Source organism: Diceros bicornis, chromosome 24 (genome assembly GCF_020826845.1).
Source record: "Diceros bicornis minor isolate mBicDic1 chromosome 24, mDicBic1.mat.cur, whole genome shotgun sequence".
Taxonomy (NCBI): Eukaryota; Metazoa; Chordata; class Mammalia; order Perissodactyla; family Rhinocerotidae; genus Diceros; species Diceros bicornis.
In genome coordinates this window covers 17,032,393-17,052,924 of record NC_080763.1, presented here as the reverse complement: position 1 = coordinate 17,052,924, position 20,532 = coordinate 17,032,393, and the positions used below count along the sequence as shown (strand labels likewise).

The 20,532-nt window shown below is 47.6% G+C and overlaps 1 protein-coding gene across 5 annotated transcripts in view; it reads right to left on the bottom strand.

Moving 5' to 3' along the window:
- Positions 1-20,532, bottom strand: part of RAD51B (RAD51 paralog B) — a 648,418-nt gene that overhangs the window by 56,731 nt on the left and 571,155 nt on the right. Inside the window, exon 11 of one of the 5 annotated variants that reach the window (XM_058567177.1) lies at positions 11,096-11,482. The exons of the other annotated variants lie outside the window; for them this stretch is intronic. Within the exon in view, the coding sequence (XP_058423160.1) occupies positions 11,472-11,482 (11 nt within the window). The 3' untranslated portion in view covers positions 11,096-11,471. Of the gene's footprint in view, positions 1-11,095; positions 11,483-20,532 lie in introns of those variants that run through there. 5 annotated transcript variants of the gene reach the window in all.

Below are 20,532 nucleotides of genomic sequence, written 5' to 3'. Positions count from 1 at the left end.
GCACCCATTTCCGAAAAGACCAAACTGTGGGCTCCGTGAAGTGCTGGTCCTCCAAAGGTGAGCTTCAGGCAGGAGGGAAGAGGGACGAGGCCAGGCAGGGTGGGCTGACCCAGAGGGCCCAGTCCAGGCAGGTCCGACACAGCGTCCAATGTAGAGCATCCTCACAGGTGCCCTCATCCCCTGGACCCAGCCTGGAAGATACCCCTAGAATGTTCCCTGACAACTACCACTGTCCAGTCTAAGAGAAGTGCACCAAAGGCATCCACTAGGACCCTGTCCCTCCCTAAATGATGCTTCTTACTGTTTCTCAGGTTGACAGGGAAGAGAAGGGATGCAAGGAAACCCTCAGAATAGGCACCGCAGAGGCCAACACATTTTAAATTAAGCTTCCGATGCTAAGAAGGGGCCAGGCATCCCACAAATCCTCTGTGCAGGGAGCTTTGAGGCGGCGTGCTCAGTCTGTTTGTTCTTTTAGAAGTGCGCCTGGGAAGCCCGGAGTTATTTGTTTCCGAAAGGTAGGCGCTCATCAGGTGGGTGGTCTCAGCATTTTCTGTGTCTTTGATTCCCTCCCTCTCTTTTCAGGACCACTGAGGGGTTTATTTTCCCTCTCCCAGCAGTGCTCAAGGGGTTGGCTGCCCAGTGCATCTGTGCTGGGTTTTCCCACAGGCCCCTGCACAGGCAGCCCGGTTGTCTTCAGAAAGCCCTGGGCGGCCCCATGGGGGGAGTGGGGCTGCAGCTGTGGGCTCCCTCCCTTTTGCAGCGGGCTTTGATCAGTTTTTGTGGGGGCTGCGTGCAGCCTGACCTCCCAACTCCAGCGTCTCTCAGGTGGAAAGTTCTCTTCAGCCTGTCTGTGGCTTCAAAGGCTCTCCCTCCTTGGGGCTGAGACGAGACTGATAATGGCTCTCATTTTGCTGCCGTGTGATCTCCCAGCAGCCCCCTCTTTCACTTGACAGGCTTCTGCTTGTTTGCTTGGGCTGCTTTGGCCGAACTCAAACCACCTTTCTGGTTGAGGAAGCACATTGACATCCTCCCCCATTGAGGCTCCTTTGATGGCTCAGACATGGCTTCCAGCACAGACAAAGGTGACCGGGCCGTTGCAGCTGGGCACCTGGTGAACCAGACTCTGGGCGTCAGGCAGGGTAGACATCCGAGGGAGGCAAAGGACCCCCGAGCCTGCGAGTGTGTCAGGAGGACCCCTCACTCCGCCCTTCCGCCTCTGAAGCCCGGGCTGGAAGAAGCAATGCTTTCTGCTCTAGTTCCCTGCAGGAATCCAGCAGTGGGAGCTGATGGTGCACACTGCCCCACGCCCCTGCCTGAACCTGGGCTGAGCACAGAAAGGCCACGAGTTCTGAAGTCGACTCCGTTGCCCGAGAACTTGAGCAATGCACTGTCTTCAGCGGCAGGCACCAGGCCAGCCAAACTCGGGAGGTGCCTTTTCTGGCCTATTATTTCCAATGGTTGTGGCCTCACGGCCTCGGTTCTCAACCCAGAAGGTAAACAACAGGGCCCACTTGCAGCTCCTGCCCCACAATGCCGCTGACCCTGAGCTCGGTCCTCCCAGCCCCCCGGCCTCGGTGGAAGGACAAGGGCTGCACGACCAGGGCGGCTGTCAGTGGGTTTGGACAGGGTTGCTGCCTCCCCAGAGGTCCAGCGGGGCCTCGGTGCGGCCGCTGCGTCGCACCATGCGGATGGGGTTAGGCTGCACGTTGCCCTTGGTTTCCTCATATTTAAAATGAGGGTGGCCAAGGGCAACAGCAGCGGTCAGGAGAGCATCCTTCTTCCCCAGCCTGATAGCCCAGCGCTCTTCCTTCCTTTTGATCGTACTCAAAACAACTCCTGCAATGGAACAATGAGCCGGGAGGAGGCCAGAGGGGAATTTATTATGCTGTTGTCCTGTGGCACAGCCTTGCCTGACTTTATCTTGCACAGAGGTCTGCATGGGAGGAAATCTGGCAGGCCCTTGGGTTGTCTCCCTGCTCCTGCACGCCCTCCAACGCGGAATGCTGGAAGGACGGGGATGACGGGGATGAGGCTGCCATTTTAGCCACACCCCAGCCTAAGCTGAAGCAAGAGGGAGATCAGCTGAGATCCTCCAAAACTCTGACCGCGGCCCTGTGAAACCACAGGGACTCCTGACTCTTAGAGCCCACCCCAGTCCATCCGGACAGAGAGGGCCTCACACAGTGTCAGTCCAGGACAGGGCCTTTCCAGAGCTTCTCTCTCCAGCCAGTGTCCTCTCTTCTCAGTCCTGGCTGGGGGAGTGAGTTATGCCGGGACGTATTCTGTTTGTGGACTGCCCAGCTTCTCACACGGGAAAGGCCACTGGGTTAGGGGTTTCATCTCTTCTTCCAATGCAGCAGAGAAGGGAGAAAGGCTTGGAGTCTTGGGGCTGAGAGAACCTCGCTCAGTATCAGTTCTGACAAGATTGTCCCCTGAATGTGGAGGTTTGCCCCCCATCTGCTGTTAGCAGGGTCTAACAAGGTCCTTGAAGCCAACTTAATCTCAATCAATCCATCACCCAAACTGTAGTGCTAGTGGTGCTAATATTCAGAAGATAAATCCTTTCTCATCAGCCAGCCGGGTGCTGTGGGGTGCTATGGAACACTGGACCAACTGTTTTTATGGAGCTTGCGCCTTTTGTAACACTGTGGATCAAGCATAGGTAGACCTGGGCTCGAGGTCTGGCGCTATCATCATTCATGGAATGACCTTAAACAGGCTACACGACCTCTCAGAGCCTCAGTTTACTCATCTGTAAGATGGGGATGAGAATACTACCCTTATAGGATTGTTTTGAGAATCAAATAAGATAATGTATGTAAATTATCCAGCATGTGTTAAACAGTCTATAGAGTGTGTTCATTACTATTACCACCATTTCATATAGGTGTGAGGGTCTGATTTGACCTCCTCTGATCCTGGGTAGCATCCTCGAGTGATCCATGAGCCCTGCTCTCAGCCAGGAGGGGCAAGCACATGACGAACCCAACAGGAAATAGACTCGCAGCACAAAGTTAACAGAGTTCACCTCAGACACCAGCAGCAAATCCAGGCACTGAACTCGGTTTTCCAGACCTCCGGATTCTCTCACTCTCCAGCTATGTCATCTCTGTGTGCAACCCCACTGTATTAGTTTTCTAGGGCTGCTGTGAAAAATTATCACAAACCTGGTGGCTTAAAACAACGGAAATATATTCTATCATAGTTCTGGAGGCCGGAAGTCCAAAATCAAGGAGCTGGCAGGGCCATGCTCCCTGGAAAGCTCTCAGGGAGAACCCTTCCTCGCCTCCTCCAGCTTCTGGTGGCTCCAGGCGTTCCTTAGCTTGGGGCTGTAGAACTCCAGTCTCTGCCTCCACGGTCTCGTGGCCTCCTTCTTTTCATGTGTCTCTCCTCTGTGTGTCTCTTGTAAGATACTTGTCATTGGATTTAGAGTCCACCTGGGTAATCCAGAATGAGCTCATCTCAAGATCCTTAGCTTAATTACATCTGCAAGGACTCTTTCCCAAAGTAGCTCACATTCACAGGGTCTAGAGGTTAGGATGTGGACATATCTTTTGGGGGGCACCATTCAGCCCACCACACCCACTAACACTGACAAATGTCCCGTTGGATTATGACTAAAAAGTCAAGACAAGAACTCTCACTTGTGGCTGGTGAGGAGGGTCACTCCTCTCCCTGCTGACATCACTGGTTCTTCACTTGGCCCCAAGAAGGGAATGGGGTCAAAAGATTACCAAAATATAATCCGGCTGTTCATTCTTTATGTACTGGCAGGTAGTGAAGACCAGTTCCTCCTGCCTTGTGAAAAACAGACCCCTACTGTGTTCAATGGCAGGGCTCAAATCAGAGCTGTGTCCTGGGGCCTCCAGTTCTTAGCCAGCTACGGTGGAGTTTCAAAGCCCATTGTGCCCCTGAAGGCTTATGAGTGAGCTGTGAAGACCTATTTCCAAATGGTGTGGTGAGTCTCCTTCCTGCCAAGCCCCACAGGAAGCATTAATTCTCACAGGGCTCAAACCCTTCCCCTTCTCCTCCTCTCCTTGCCATCCTCCCAAGGCCCCACACTCACAGAGAACATCCAGGAGACCCGACTCCTCTCTTTTCTCAAAGGTCTCCTCCAGCCTTGTCCCCTTCTCAGGGCCCTGCTCCCTCTGAGGCTCCTGCCTTCTCTGTTTCCTCTTTCAGCCCCTTGTTCAGCCATAAAGATCCATGTCTAACAGAAAGGACCTTGTCCCAGGGGTTCCCAGGCCTCTCTCAGGAAGGCCTTCCCCCTAAAATTGCTGACACTTCAGCTACCAGACTGTAAGGAAAGTTTATAATACTATAGTATTTTTTATTCTTCCGATCAAATAATACTTACATATGGATTTAACATAGGCCTCAGCTCCTTCCAAGTGGTTTCAAGAAAGAAACCAATTCTGTGCCCTTTCCCCTCCGACGAGTCTAATTCAGCGGGGCTCTGCTGACGGCCTTGCCTTTCTCCTCCACAGCTACTATTAATAACTTTGCTTTTGTAGCTTTCTCTTTAAAGATGTTCCTCCTATTTCTGGCTCGCAGATGTTGATGAGTGGCACGTGTAGAGTTCAGCTTTCACAAATGTGGGTGCTCTAAACACTGGATCACATACTAACAGAGGCCCACATGTTTACTGGAATCTGGCTAAGGGTGGAAAAGCCACTATGACCCAATAGTCTTGAGAATAGGTAGTAGTGAAGACTGACTGGAAAGAAGTGAAAACAAGACATGGTAGATGATGAAATTCTCAAGTCTGTTCCTTGCTTAGCTAAGGATAGTGCAGCAAGGAGATAAAGTCTGTTATGCCGTGGGCCATCCTTCAACTTGTACTGAGGGCTCCTCTTTCTTCCCTGTCCCTGTGCAGAATTTGTATCTTCACATATAGCTCGTGAGTTCTGCGTGCATGCAACATAGCCCTTGAGACCTGGAAAGGCCTCATACCATGTTAGAATGTGACTCCCAGAAGGATAAAATCTGACCCGTGGTCATACATTGCTGGTGGGAATGTAAAATGGTTCAGCCACTGAGGAAAACAGGATGGCAGTTCCTCAAAAAGTTAAACATAGGATTACTATATGACCCAGTAATTCTACTCCTAGCTATATATCCCAAAGAATTGAAAGCAGGTACTCAAATAAATACATGTACACACAAGTCCATAGCAGCACTATTCACAATAGCCAAAAGGTGGAAATAGGCCAAATGTCCATCAATAGATGACACTTGGATAAACAAATGGATTTTTTAATAAACAATGGATAAACAAAATGTGATATATCCACACAATGGAATATTCCTCAACCATAAAAAGGAATGAAGTACTGATTCATAGTACTGTGTGGATGAACCTCAAAAACATTATGCTAGGGAAAGAAGCCAGACAAAATCTCACATACTGTATGAGTCTATCTATATAGATTCTATCTATATGAAATATCCAGAATAGGTAAATCCATAGAGACGGAATGCAGATTGGTGGTTTCTAGGACCTGAGGGGAAAGGGAATTGGGGAGCATGGCCTAATAGAGATGGGGTGTCCTTTTGGGGTGATGAAAATGTTTTGGAACTAGATAGAGGTGGTGGTTGTACAACACCATGAATGTACTAATTGCCACTGAATTGTTCAGTTTAAAATGTTTTACGGTATTTGAATTTCACCTAAAAATTATGATAAATCATGATAAAAATTAAAAATGTAAAAAAAGAAAGAGTAAAAAAAAATCTGACCTTTGTGTTCTGCACACACAATCCAGTCCCTGCTCTCACCCTCACTTCACATTTCCTTCCAGGGTGGACCCATGTGCCCATTTTAAGTGCCAGGGCACCAAATTGGGTAGGGTGCAGATTACTGTCAGGCTTGCTCTTGATCCCATTTCTGAGACACGTTCTCTAAAATTCCATGACTAAAGCTGAGTCTATACAGTGGCAACCAGATGTTTTAGCAGAGAACAACGGGTGTGGGTGAGAATACCTTAATAGCCAGAGTGATGTTTCCCAATATTTGTTTCTGTGGTGGTAAAGTGGATTTTCTAAGCAAGATTGATGGGTTTGTACATTTCCTTGTCTTTAAGAATTTCTACAGGCTGCAAGAAGAAAAAGAACACAAGTGGCAAGACACCTAGAAAAAGATATTCAAGGTCTGAGTAAATCCCATCCAGGGTTTTCTTTGAAACTGTTGTTTGTTGAAGTTATAGAGGAAGAAAGTTCATGCTCCCATTATATTTGCTACAACTTTTACTTGAGGGATATAGAGAGACCTTTGTTTTGTGCTTCCAGAACAAAGAAGATTTGGGACTTAGAGGAGAAAAATGCCTCGAAGGAGAACTGGGGACATGGGGACTTCCCTGTGTTAACTGGGCATAATACTGTCAGTCTGATGACTGAACTGTCATTCATTTGTGCGCTCACTCATTCACTCATTCAACACGGGCCTGCCATGTGCCAGCAGGCAATGGGCATGAAAGGCATGAAAACAGGTGATGGATCTGGGGAACTTGGGCATTTGGAAGGCTGGAGAGGGCTGCAGAGAGGAGAGCAGGCTGTCCGGGCAAGTCAGGGCCGGGCTGGGCAGGGCCTTGCATTTGACCCAGTTGTTTCTGCTGACTTTTTCCTTTTTATGAGAACAACAGCCAAATATTTATCATCAATCATCTCCTTTAATCCTGTCAATAGCCCCTTTATACAGATGAAGACAGTGAGGCTCAGAAAGTTTAAGCGATTACCCCAAAGAGGGCCACACACCTCACTGGAACATAAAGGAAATGCCCGGAATGACTGAGAGGTTGTCACTGGAGAGGTGAGGAAGAGGATGGGTTCAGGGGGGACACTGGAGGCTTTACCTGCATCAGTAATATTTCATTTCTTAAGCCGGGTGTGGGTGCAAGGATGCTCTGTATACCTTTTTGTAGGTGTGAAATTTTCCTAACAACTTTGCAAGGCACTGAACTAGTGCATTAGGGTGGCACCACTGTTGGAAAGCTCGCAGTGCACGGAGGCTGAGGAGCCCTTGGAAGCACAGGAGCTGCCCTTTAATGTTCCAAGGCCTGAAGTCGCTATGTTTTTCTTCCTTTTGCCAAGGTCTCAGAGGCAACACTTCTACAGAAAAAGCAGGACTGAGAGGTTTGACCCTGCTGGCCCTCAGGCAGATGGTTACTGGAACTGAAAGTTTCCCAACTAGGGGAACATGAGGAGAGGAATGAGTCTAAGCCCCTCTTTGTGTCCTCAGGGAGGGCTTATACGCTGCTTGATGGCACGCTCAGAGTTCTTTTTCAAGTGAATTTCCCTTCAGTTGCACTGTTTGCTTTTCCTGCCAGAGCATCCTGCCCCCTCCAGTGCAGCCCCGAGGAGGAGACCCAGCCCCTGCCTTCCTGGTGTGCAGAGCTTAAAACAAGAGCCCTCTGCCCATCGGACATCCTTACCATTTCCAGCTATTGAGTGTAATCAGGTGTGCCAGGATCTGATTTCAAAGCCCAAAGCCAAGGGACTCTGAGGAATCCTCTCTCCCTGTCGCTCCAGTGGGAGACAAAGGGGACTGAACAAACAGGATGTGCTGAGAGCTGCACAGAGCACTGCTCCAGCAAGACAGGTGGGAGGGATGCAGGGCTGGAATGGATGGCCCGTGAGCTGAGGCGTTGGCATGTGTGGTTAATTATGCCCAAGAGAAATAAGGAGCAGGACAAGAAGAACAGACATAGTGATTCTTCGGACAGCCTCTCTGGATGGTTCTTGATAGACATTCAGGTTCTTCCAGGGTCTGGGGAGTTAAAGAATCTCTGCCCTATGAGAAGATCCTGGCTCTGGCCATTCAGCTTGCAGAGAATGTTGATATTTCCAGAAATTAGAGAGAACCTGCTATGCCTTGCGAGGCAGGAGATGAGCAGTGCTCAGGAATCGACAAGCAAGTCAGGACTGATGCAGGGGGTAGGTGGGGACGACCCACAGGTTGCAGCCTCATGTTTGGGTCCTGGTGAATCCACTTGTTTTTATCTCTTCTATCCCGGACTCTAATGGCTGGGCTTAGGAACTAATATCTAGTTAACTCTCTCAATTATTAACCTGAAAAAGAGCCCAAAGTCATTCCAGAGAACAGGACCCTTCTTAGGAGGAGATTTCCTCCTCTTTCCCACTGCCCACAGTTTTACATGGGAGAAATCAGAGATTAAAATAATATTCATCAACACTAGACTTGAAGGCAGACAAAGGTCATCAAAGGCAACAAGGGTGGGAAGTAACTTACATTGGCAGGGGAGGTGCCCCTAGGGGTAGACTGACCCCCTCACCAATGCAGAACTTACTGGTATCTGCTCCGTGTTCACCATCTTTCAGAGTTACTGTCACTGGGGCTTTCAACCAGGGGTACTTGGAATATTGCCTTCAGGCACTTCTCGTTCTTACAGTTACTGAGGGTGCACCTGGCATTCTGTGCGCAAGGCAGAAAGGACAAATGTCCTCCAGTACACAGAACAGTCCCACACAACTAAAGAACTACCCCAGCCTTTTACTAATAGAGCAATACTGGGGGAATTGGTCGTTTCTGACATACAACTCAACCCTGAGCTTCTCCAACCTAAAGTCTTTGAACAAGAAACCTCCAGAAAGAGTCTCTGAGAGGGAGAAGCAGATTCTAAAGCCCATTGTTGGTTCTAGATGAAATAAACAGCACCCAGAAAATGAAAATCTGCCTGACATCTATAGTTCATCATTGCCTCTAAAGGCAACTCTGAAATAAACTTTGTTTCCAAGAGAATATTTAATCTGGCATCAAACATCAGACTTCTAGAGATGCTTTGTCCCAGGGCTAGAGTTCTGGGAACTAGAGATTCAGAGGCTGCCTCTCAGCTTCCATAAAATAGGTCTAGGTATACACTAAGTTGCTTTGTCCCTATACAGTGTAAATAGCTGGCATGCTACACTTCAATGGTGGCTAAGGAAGAACATGCCAGCTAAGAGCGGGTATACAGAGAGCACAATGAACATGCAAGTTATAAATGATTTCTGTTTATGTAAAGAGACAACACGGCTGGAGCTTTTCCTTAGTGTGGCCGGAGTGGAAACAGTGTGGGATGCTTGGGAGAATTCTAGCCACACTTAAATGGATGAATTAGGGCTGTTTCTGTGGAGGAGGCAAGGGCAGCAGATACCATCCAGATTCTTCTTAAAGGCAGAGACTTGATGAATCCATCATTCTACTCATAAGCAAATGACCTTTACAAAGAATTTGAATTCTAGGGAGATTTTGAGAACAAAGTTGCAATGTCTTTCAGAACTTGATTTATGATTCAAGATGAACCACCGCTAACTCCGGGGTTACCCAGCCAAGGAGGGTGGGAAAGGCAGGCCCATTAATCACAAGGTGGCAGGAGGCTCCTCCAGGTGAGGCAACTGTACAAAGGGAGGAAGTGAGCCCACGGGGAGGAGAGAAAGCCAGGAAGAAATGAAGCACCCCTCCCCTCATCTCCTGGTGTGGCCAGGAGACAGATCTGCTTGAGGGAAGCCCAGAGGGATGGTCTCATCTGCATTTTCTCTCAGAACCAGAATGACTGGAGTTTGTCTGGGTAGAACTGAAATCCTTGCTCTGCTAGTCATAGACAGTCGTATGACAGTAAGCAAGCTACCTAAACCTGAACCTTGGTCCCTCACTTGTGAGATGGGGTTAATGGTACCTGCCTCAGAACATTGTTAGGGAAATGAATGAGCATTGATTGATCACCTTATACGTGCCAGGTCTGGCTTGAGGTCCTGGAGAGACCACGGTGAAAGGGCTGGCATTTTCACGAGATCACTTATGCAGTGATCTGGGCACAGACACTGCCTAGCATATAGTAGCTGCTCAACAAAAGTCCTTATAAATTTTTTCCAGCCTAAAATCATTACAGTCATGCTGTATGGAACAAAGAGAGGATAGACAGGTAAGGCTTTGCTGAGTGGTAGTGGTTGAACTGAGACCTGAATGACAGCAAGGATCCATCCTGGGATCTTTCCCCCAACCCTTCTCCTGCCAACCTCCACCCGCCCACCCCCACCATCGGAGGAAGAGGTATTCCATGGAGAACTGCAGGGATGGTGGGACAGATTTTGAGCTCATATTCTCTTCAACTGGAGCAGCCTTCCTTTGATGGGTTTTATACCTTAGACCTCTAAGAAAGAGCCCACTTATTTATTGAGTGTCCTTGATGTGCCCGATGCTGCTCTAGGTGCGCAGGACACTCAGTGAACCAGTCAAAGGTGCCTGCCCTCCAGGGCTTATATTGTAGCAAGACCCACAATGAATGCTAAACGTAATGAGCTATTTATTACGCTGTGTGGTGAGTGCTTAGGGAAAGTAAAAGTCGAGCACGATGGGGGTAAGGCGGGTGGGCTGCAATTTAAACAGGGTAGGTCTCATGGAGAAGGTGACGTTTCAGCAAAAATGTAGAGGTGAGGGAACTATGCCAATATCTGGCGGAAGGAGGTGAGGGTGTCAGCTATAGGACTGTCTGGGGAAAAAGCATTCCAGCAAAGGATTCAGAAGTGCAAAGGCCCCGAGGGGAAGGGTGCCTGTGACAGGAGGAACAGCACGGAGACCGGGGTGGCAGCAGCAGGTGAGCAGTAAGCGATGGGACAGCAGGTGCTGCTGGGGCGTTGGGCTTTGCTTTCAGTCTGAGTGTAAAGGGAGTGACTTCAGAGTTGTGAGCAGAGGAGCAGCACGACCTGATTCATGTCTTCAACCAGAGAACGGGTCATTGCAGTAACCCAGGTTCAGACTGCCAAGGAAGGTTGGAAAACCATCCATTTATCTACATGGTCACCCTCATGGGCCCCTCAGGGTGAAGACCAGGCAGGTGATTTCTATTCCCATTTTACACGTTGGGAACTTGTGACTCAGGGAGGTCACAGGGGTTCTTTGAGGGCACAGAGCTGGAAGGTGGTGGGCTGGGCGCTGAAGTCCTGCTGCCTCCCCTGACTGGGTCTTGGATGGGGTGCTGGACACCAGGAGCTGTCCGCTCCACGGTGTCCACATCAGTTTCTTGTGTCCTTGAGAACTGTTTTGGTGCAGAGAAAAGACCATCGGGGACAAATTTTGGTTTTCGAAACCAGTATCTTATTTATTAAAGTTACACACTGAAAAACCCAGTTTTCCCTTAGGCTTTAAAGTTCGCCTTACAAATCTTATTTCATTCTAGTTATAAATCGTAGATGATCGGTAAGTTTGTGGATGATGTCCTCACATTTCAAAAGACGCTTCCTCACCTTTGCCTCAACAATGAACCCAATACATTCCACCTAGTACATCCCACCTCATATGTCCTGCAGTAAATCACCCCAGAAAGGAAGAGAGAGCCTTGCCGGCGGCCTGGGGTGGAGGCACAACTGGGCCAGACATGACTGATGGCCGGGGCTGGGGCTGCGGGCCCCCGGCCTGCGGGGCGGACTTCTTGCCAGGCGCTGCGTTGCTGGGCAGGGTGCCAGGGGCAGAAGATTCAAGAGGCACCTGAATGAAGGAAGAAAGGGACATGTTTTCCCTTCCTCTATCCCCTATCTCCCCTTTTTATCCTGACTCTGGGGAGATCTGTGAGGGCAAAGTTGTAGGCTGGTTTTGCTTGTACGGCGTTGATTAGCAGAGGCTCAAAGCACAGCTTTGCGGCATGGGGCCCCTGGAAGCCCCTTTTCCTTTCTGTCTAGTGTCCCCCCAACAGTTTATCCCTGCTTGTCCAACTCCTCCCCTCTCACCTCTGCCTCTCAATACTCTAGTCTTCCCCCTCCCCCTCCTTCCCACCGCCCTCCTCCCCTCCTCTCTCCTCCCCTCCCTTCGTTGGCCTCAGGAGCTCTCCGCCCCCCTCCTTCCAAAGCCCATAGTCTTTGTTGCTGAATTCAAGGTTCTCAGTACAATAAAGCTTTGATGATTTGCCCCAATTGAGGAGGAATGTCAGCTTAAATTAATGAAGGGTCTGAATAATAGAATTTTAAAGCAAAGTTTAGCTGCTTTCACGTTGTAAGACATCCTTTCCAGGGAGAAGCCTTCGCATTTAAATGCAGTAATGGGGCAATATGTCTTAGAGACTCTTTTAAACGCTTTCGCAGAAAGAGCCCTTTATAATTGGCATATACTTTCTTTCAATCTGAGTGTTTCTGCTCCTAAAACCTTTCATTTTCAGTGACCAACATTGCTTTTTATCACCGTGATTTGACTGGGCTTCTCACAGATCCACTATGGTTTCAACTCCTAAATTCTTTATGCCAGAGACATTTCCATGTGGAAACTCTCTTTAGAAATTTTTGATTTTCAGTTACATGAGTAATACATGAATACATTCTTTTTGCAAAAAAATTAAAACCTTAAAAATAGCAATAAATGAAAATCTTATAAATAATAAAATAATCTGTGTCCCAGCTTACATCATTTTCTTTAAGGTGGTACCAGTGTATCATCTAAAACAAACTATCCTGGCAAAATTCCCTCCTTCGGGGTCCTATCCAAAAGAGAACCATCTACATCTGACTGGGTCTTGCTTTCTTGCAAAAATAAGGCATCGCTGAGGTAGTGAAGGCCCTCGGCTCCCGTTCAGTACCAGTATGCCTCCATCATCGGCATTTCCTTGACTGTGTCTCTGCCAGAAACACTCACTAAGATGAAGCGCATGTAGCAAATGCTAACAATGACTAAATCTAGACAAGGTCCTTGGGTGTTCATGATACTATTTTCTCTACTTTTCTGAATGTTTTAAAATTTCATAATAAAAAAGAAAAACTCACCAAAGCCTAAGAAGAGCAAAATGGCCAAATGACCCTTAGAAGAGACAAGGACCAGTTCTAGTTACTGCTATCCTCCTCCTCCCATGGATTCCCAGCCCTGTCCTGGGAAGGCTTAGCCTCTTTTACAGGTCTAGTAAGACGAGGAACGCATGCAATGCTCAAGCCATTCTTTTTTTGTGTGTGTGAGGAAGATCAGCCCTATGCTAACATCTGCCAATCCTCCTCTTTTTCTGCTGAGGAAGAATGCCCTGGGCTCACATCCGTGCCCATCTTCCTGCACTTTATATGGGACGCCACCACAGCATGGCTTGCCAAGAGGAGCCTCGGTGCGCTCCCAGGATCAGAACCGGCGAACCCCAGGCTGCTGCAGCAGAGCGCATGCACCTGAGCGCAAGCACTTAACCGCTTGCGCCACCGGACCAGCCCCTGCAAGCCATTCTTGGCATGCCCTTTCATGCATATTCTTCTTTTAGTCTCACAACAATCCCTTGGGAGACAGGAAAAGCAAGTGTTGTCCCCATTTTACAGATGAGGAAACCACGAGGTTTAGTGACGCTACCCAATAAAACTGGCTCAGTTATTGCTTTCTTACTAGGCAGCAGGCACTGTTCTGGGCACCTACATGTATTAACTAATTGCTTTCTTACTAGGCAGCAGGCACTGTTCTGGGCACCTACATGTATTAACTAATTTCATCCTTACCTCACTGCGAGTTACATGGGTGACTTGCCCAAGATTACAATGCTAGTAGGTGGTGGACTAGAACATGAATCCAGACAGTGGACTCACGAGCCCGAGCTCCTGAACACCCACCTCCTCATGTGATGACATCACAGATATCTTTCTAGTATTCTTAGAGAAGAACTCTGGCAGCATCCAGGATTCATTTCAGACTGTAAATGTGTTTATTTGACCCACACAGTATTTTATAATTTTTTAATTAGTTGCCATAATTTAAAGATTTATTTAAAGAAAGATTTCCTCTGAAAATCCAGATTCTGGCTTCCCTTGAAAAATCAGAAGTTCTGGCAACATTAGGCTGGCATCCCACAAAGTAACAACTGGCTGGAGCTTAGTACATGATGCCCCTTTAGGCAGGGCATTCTTTTTCTATTTTGTCACAGTCCCCACTACTCCCTGTTATTGTACCTGGTCTCTTTCTGGAACTCTGTTAACTGTCTAGCATGAGCATTTGAGTTTGCAGACCCTGCACTGTAAAGAGCTACAACTTCAAAGAAGTATAATGTAATGTCCGCCCTGGTGCTGTCAACGCACTACCTAAGTACTGTATTCATCCATCTGTGTATCCATCCAACCATCCCTTCATGTATCCATCCATCTCTTCACTCTACCCATCTCAGGCACCCTCTCTACCTAGCTTAGCCATTTTCAAACTGACTGCACAGAGTCACACCTGCCATTTCTTGACCAATATCTACTTCTCTCCCATTCAGGATTAGAAGGGTGGCATCAGATGACGGGAGAGGATGTGTTGAGGGAAACAGAGTTATGGCAGGTGTTAGGGACTGAACTGTGTCCCTCTAAAATTCATATGTCGAAGCCCTAACCCCCAATATTACTGTATTCAGAGACAGGGCCTTTAAAAGGAGGCAATTAAGGTTAAATGAGGTCATAAGAGCAGAACTCTAATCCACTATAATTGGTGTCCTCATAAGAAGAGGAAGAGACAGTAGGAGCACACACAAAGGAAAGGTCATGTGAGGACCCAGCAAGAAGGTATTTGTCTGCAAACCAAGGACAGAGGTCTTAAGGAAAACCAAACCTGCTGGCACTTTGATCTTGGACTTCCAGTCTCCAGAACTTTGAGAAAATAAATTTCTGTTGTTTAAGCCATTCTGTGGTGTTCCGTTATGGTAGCCTTAGTTGACTAATACAGCAGGGAACTGTTTTCCATGTGTCCCCTACCCACCCTTTCCACCTTCCCAGACCCTGGCCCCTTCCCCCTGCACAGGTAATCACCTAACACCCAAGGCCATTTGGGTTAGTTACTAGGAAAAATGGTCAGCAATCCCAGTTAAGAAGGTCTATTATTTCTCCAATAGTGTGAACACCACCATCAGGATGGGCTGGAAGGGTGGGAAAAGGGCCAGAAAGATGCCACTAAAGAATTCCACCACTTAGGGGCCGGCCCGGTGGCGCAGTGGTTAAGTGTGTGCGCTCCGCTTTGGTGGCCCAGGGTTCGCAGGTTTGGATCCTGGGTGCGCACCGACGCGCCGCTCGTCAAGACATGCTGTGGTGGCGTCCTGTGTAGAGGAGAGGAAGATGGGCACGGATGTTGGCCCAGGGCCAATCTTCCTTAGCAAAAAGAGGAGGATTGGCATCGGATGTTAGCTCAGGGCTGGTTTTCCTCACACACACACACAAAAAAAGAATTCCATCAGTGAGATGCTCTCAGGACACTTTACTAAACCCCATGTACCTGAAATAGGGAGATGTTGCCTGAAGTTCACAGCAGAAGGAGACTCTGGAGCTGAGATGTGGGCATGGAAAGTATTAGCAAAACACAAGGCAGCTTAAGGAACCGTGAGAGCTACACATCCACCCAGCTAGTTGGGTGGGTTCAGCAAGCTGTTTTTGTCTGGAGAGTATAAGCTCAGCTGAAACAGAGTGATGGTCAGAATAATTACTGCAAAATTGGCTTCGTCTTAAGCCTTCCTCTGGGTTTCCTCCAGGTGTTCTAGTGAGAGAGGCTTATGCTATTAACACAAAGATAGGTGGTTGCTGATTAACCCCAGAGGGGCCTAGAGAACTGGGAGAAAGCCAAATGGACTGCTGCTCCATCTTTGCATCACTTTCAAGCTGTTAGAGTGGTGATGACTGTGGAGTTTGGATGATGGTGTTGGAGAGGCTGGACAAACCCCAGATGAGTTCTCAGATCCCAGGGGACAGCCAATGGTAATAGACTTCAACCTCAGATTCTAAATGGAATGAGCAGAGACCTGGAAATGATCCAGAGGAGCTGGCTCTAGAATCCCACAGCAGCAGGTTGAGAAACACCATCAGAACTACTTTCTCTGCCATCACAGGCTCCTAGGGAAACTTTGCAATTTCAGTCAGTAGATAAAAGTGTCAGTCACAGGACAAGGTTTGATCAATGATTTAATCAACACTGACATACTCAGAACTCAGGAAAGGGCAGGGAAATACAGAGTTGTTTAGATTTGCCTCTAATTCACTTCTAGCCTCATGTCTACTGAAAAGAATATGGAAATACTGAAATTTGAATGTAGATGGTTTGGGTTGGTCTTTTAAGCACCTGATGAGGTATAAAGGCAATGATCTCTAATGAATAAAAGGCAGAGCCAGGTATCATGATTCAATTTTCCCCTAGTCCTCTGGTTGATGTGTGAATTCAGACAAAGCACAATTTCCCTGTCTCAGTCGAAATAGGACAACACCACACATGACCAATCCTCCAAAAACATCATGAAGATTTGTGAAAACCACCAAAGAAGAGCTTTGGGCATCTTGGGAGAACATAATTGCCAAAGGCCTCACCTAAATATAGTCCTTCACTTGTGTTCTGAATCTTAGTTTGAAAGGAAATAGTTTGGGACTTATTATTTGAGGATCTGGGACCAGGACTCCATGAGGCCTGAGGGTGGGGCTGAGGAAAGGTGAGGAGGGTCTGGGATGGGGTCTAGGGATCCTCGTAGCGGTCAGAAGAAGGTCTTCGGATTAGTGGAGCTAGAATATCTTCCTGCTCAGCTCAGTCAGGGTTCCCTAGTGGAAGTTTCTCTTGCTTCTACTGATGCCTGGTTTCAGGGAAAGGGAAATTGCTCCAAAGATTGGGAGAAAGAGGAAGGGTATTTTGGTCCCACGGTGGGAGCAGGATTTCCTTTAGCTGAGAAAAGGTTTTACTTTCATTCCTCCTTCCATACGACACCTTTCCCAATCTTCCTTATATTCTCAAATAAATTTTAAGAGCTCTTCCTTCCCACTCACTTGTCCTATACGTTTGTGACTGGGCACTTCAACAAGGTGTGAAGCAGGATGCTGGAGTCAGGGGTTGGGGGATGAGCAGTAATGGGGGACTAGGCTGTGACAGGGGAGATGAGTATACAGTGATAAGAAGGGGAGGAAGAAGAAAGAAAGAGCATGAGTGTTCTTGCAGCAATCCAGTTAAGGGTACAAAGAGTGCACTCGAGTCATCTCTGTTTCACCGTCTCACAGCCCTCTCATGGAAGCTGCCTTGCCCACATCTGCTGCTGCTTAGGCAGCCACGCTTGCAGCTCATCCCTCAGCCCAGGACTGACTGGCTGGCTGGTGACCAATGATGTTCTCTGAGACAAAACAATGAGATGAGCCTGAGCCAATGAGATTCTCTCTTAGGAATTTTAACTAGGAAATACCAAGGAAAAAGGCCAATGGCAATTGAAGTCGAAAGAGTGCGGTATTAAGAGAAGAGCCCAAGAGACCAGGAGGGGCCACATGCAAGCTGAAGTTTTGAGTAAGCAGAACTAGTGTGTAGGGCACGCCTGCTGGGAGAGAGAGAAGCCTTGGGCGGAAATGCAGAGAGGAGTAGAGACTCCAAGGTAATGAATCCCCAGGGCTGCCTCTGGCTCCTAAACACTTTCCAATTCCAGGCCACCTGTATCCTTAATGACCTCTGTTCCCTTTTATCTGAGGTAACTGAGATCCTTCTCAATGAAAAGAGACCAACTATAACTAACAGTTTGTACAAGTTCTGTGTAGGTAAGCTGAAACTGAATTATTACCTGAAGACATTTGCTTTGAGGAGGATGAGGAGGCTGGTTCCCTTAGCAAACATGGCCTACCACCATTGCTTATTGGGAAGCATCTTGTGTACTTGAGATTAGGTTTTAGGCAGAAAATGGTATGACCTAATTTCCCCCTTTGTTCTTTTGATGTCAGGGTAGGCCAAGGCTACGTTTGAGTCCTGAAGAAAGCAGGTCTTGGCATCTACAAAGAACTGGTCTGATCCGAGAAAGTGAAGTCCTTTTTAGGTTACTAAGATCCAGGTCTACAAATCTCTGAGCAAAGCTTTAAAACCGTGACTTTTTACTAGTTAAAAGGAGCAAAGAGGTGTGGCAGCCATGTTTGTTCACCAACAAGATCTCGTGAATCATTTCTCATCTCTGATTTCAGAGCTCAAGAGGCTGAACTGGAAGGAAAAGCGAGAGCAGCTCTTGTTAATACGAGCCCTCATCTGCTATGTCCACAGCCTCTTGGAAATGTCCCCCAGCAAGGCTGCCATCAGCACTTGACTGAAAACACATGGAAGCGGCCCACTCAGAGCAGGAATTCATTATTGGAAGAATAATAAGGGAAAGTTTTTTTTCTCTCTCTCTGCTGCTGGGAGAGCTGCTTTCTGGAAAAGTCGCAGGGCTTAGAGGAAATCTGAATCATGTCTGGTAACAAGGCGGGTTATGGAGGCAGAAGAGCACACTTCCAGAAGCCTTTCACACAAAGCATGACGGTCCTGGGCAACTCAAAGTGAGTTGCTCCATCTCAGATGTATTACTGAAATCAGGCCGTGGCTCCGGAGTTGAACCCACGATCCTTTCCCAGAGTTAGCGTCTGACAGCTCCAAGGGAAGAGTACCCAGAGTTAACTGGCTTTCCCTGGCTACTCCTCTTTTTCAAAAAGGTCACCTGTGAACTCAAATGGCCTGTAAAACTATCTGGTCTTCCTTCTTCAACACCACCCCATAAGTCTTTGATATATGCCAGGTCGTCCAAGGGAAAGGTATATACAAGGAGTGAATGTGAATGCAGCAGACATTTGCCAGCTCACTGGGTATAGCAGCGTGTGGTCGACATTGCAAGTGTTCACTAACATCCAGTTCTCCTTCCCTTCTGAATACAGGGGAGGTTTGTACTTCTCATCTCCTTGGAGTTAGGAGTGGACACATGACTGCTTGGCCATGAGAGCAGAAGTGATGGGTGTTATTTCTTGGGGAAGCACTTAATTGCCAGTGCACAACCTGTCTCTGTCTTTCTCTTCCCCTACTGTGGCAATTGTGGAAGTGCATGTCAATACTGAAATGAAACACTGAGTCATCACGTGGAGGAGAGCTTCCCTGAAGAGTCCCTCAGACGTGTGCAGACTTTAAGTCATGGAGATTTCAGGGGGCTGTTTGTCTAGGCAGCAAAACCAAGTCTGTCCCAACTTATGCTCAGTATTTATTGGTCCTCTCTCCTCCCAGATCTATTTGGAGTTCTGGAGAACTTGTGCTCCATCTGAACCCTGTCCTCACTGAAATTCAGAGAAGTAGGCAATGTGCTTTCTCATTCATACTTAGGATATTCATTTGAGAATGTGATGGGCTCCTTCCTTTCATTTGAGCAGAAGAGGCCTCTACTGAATTCTGTAGTGGAATAAAGAAAGTCCTTTCACAGCCATAGGACAAAAGTGATGGTGATGATATTAAATCCAAAGCTCAGAAGAAAGTGACACTCCCAAGTGGATCTAAGACCACAGTTTTTAGAACACAATCAGATATTTTGCACTTCCCTTTCCCTTCATTTCCCTCCACTCCCTGCCCCTCACCCCCACCCGCCAATTACCTAACCCTCATTCTCCATCTCCAGAATTCTCATTTGTCAATCTTGGTTTTGCTGGACAAACTTTTACAATCCTGTCTCTGAGCAGTATTTGCTCACAATATACAACATAAAAGACACTATGCATGGAGTTCAGCACTTCTGGGTTGATCCAGAAATGTTCGCTCTGTGGGCTGATAGGGACCACACACTTCTCCACCTTCACCAGGACTGCAGCACATCAACATGGCAGCTAGGAGGCTAGCCAATTAGGGAGACAGTTGGACTTTGCCATATATATGTACACACACAGCAAGAAAAAAATCACTGCATTACATCCAAGTTCAATAAAAGTAATTAACAATACAAGATGCCTCACTGGCATCTCATGGGTGGCACCAGTGTGGATCTTCAGCTCATGAATACCACCTGTGTCTTCTTTCTTGCGAACATTCTCTGGGGCCACTTTCCTGTGCATGTCTCCTCATCTTTAATAATAGTGAAATGAGAAAAGAGTAATGGAGCCCCTACCCTGTTCTCAGCACCACTGCCCAGGTCTTCCACAGTTACTTCTCCCAGTGGAAGATCAAACCACTAGCATTGCTCCTGGTGATTCTTTTATTTGGAAAACATTCACTGAGTTCCTATTATGAGTAGTATCATGTTGAGTACTTTGGTGAATTGAGGAGGACTAGGAGAGGTGGTAACAGAGGTGAACAGAAATACTACATGGGCGAGGGTGAGAGAGAAAGAAGCAAGATGGCCTGAGTTCAGATCCACATTCCATCACTTTCTAGCAAGAGAAAAACTTTTCTGAACTTTTCTTCCTTGTTCCTCATCTGTGAAGAAGGAATGATGCAGAGTCCCACATTGTGAGACTGTTAGGAGGATGAGATAAGCTTATGCACATACAGTATGTATCAAACCTGCAGCCACACCCAACAATGGCACAAAGCAAAGGCAGAGCTTAGGTCCTGTCCTGGCAGCACAGTGTGTGGGGAAAAGCCCTGGCGGGCCCTGGAGCAGGAGAGCAGGGGGACTGATTTGTCAATCACTGGGTGTAGAGCACTGTCTTAGTGTTTTCTGGGGTCAAAAAGATAGTCTCAAGGAGGAAGCCATTTCATCTTCGACATTTGGCATTGGGATACGTTTTCCTCGCACCTTTCTCAGACACTTTTGAGTGCCTTGTTTTAATGGGGGAACTGTTTAGCTTTTCTTTCCTGGTGGACAATGAAAGCAGATAGAGATTGAACTAATCATT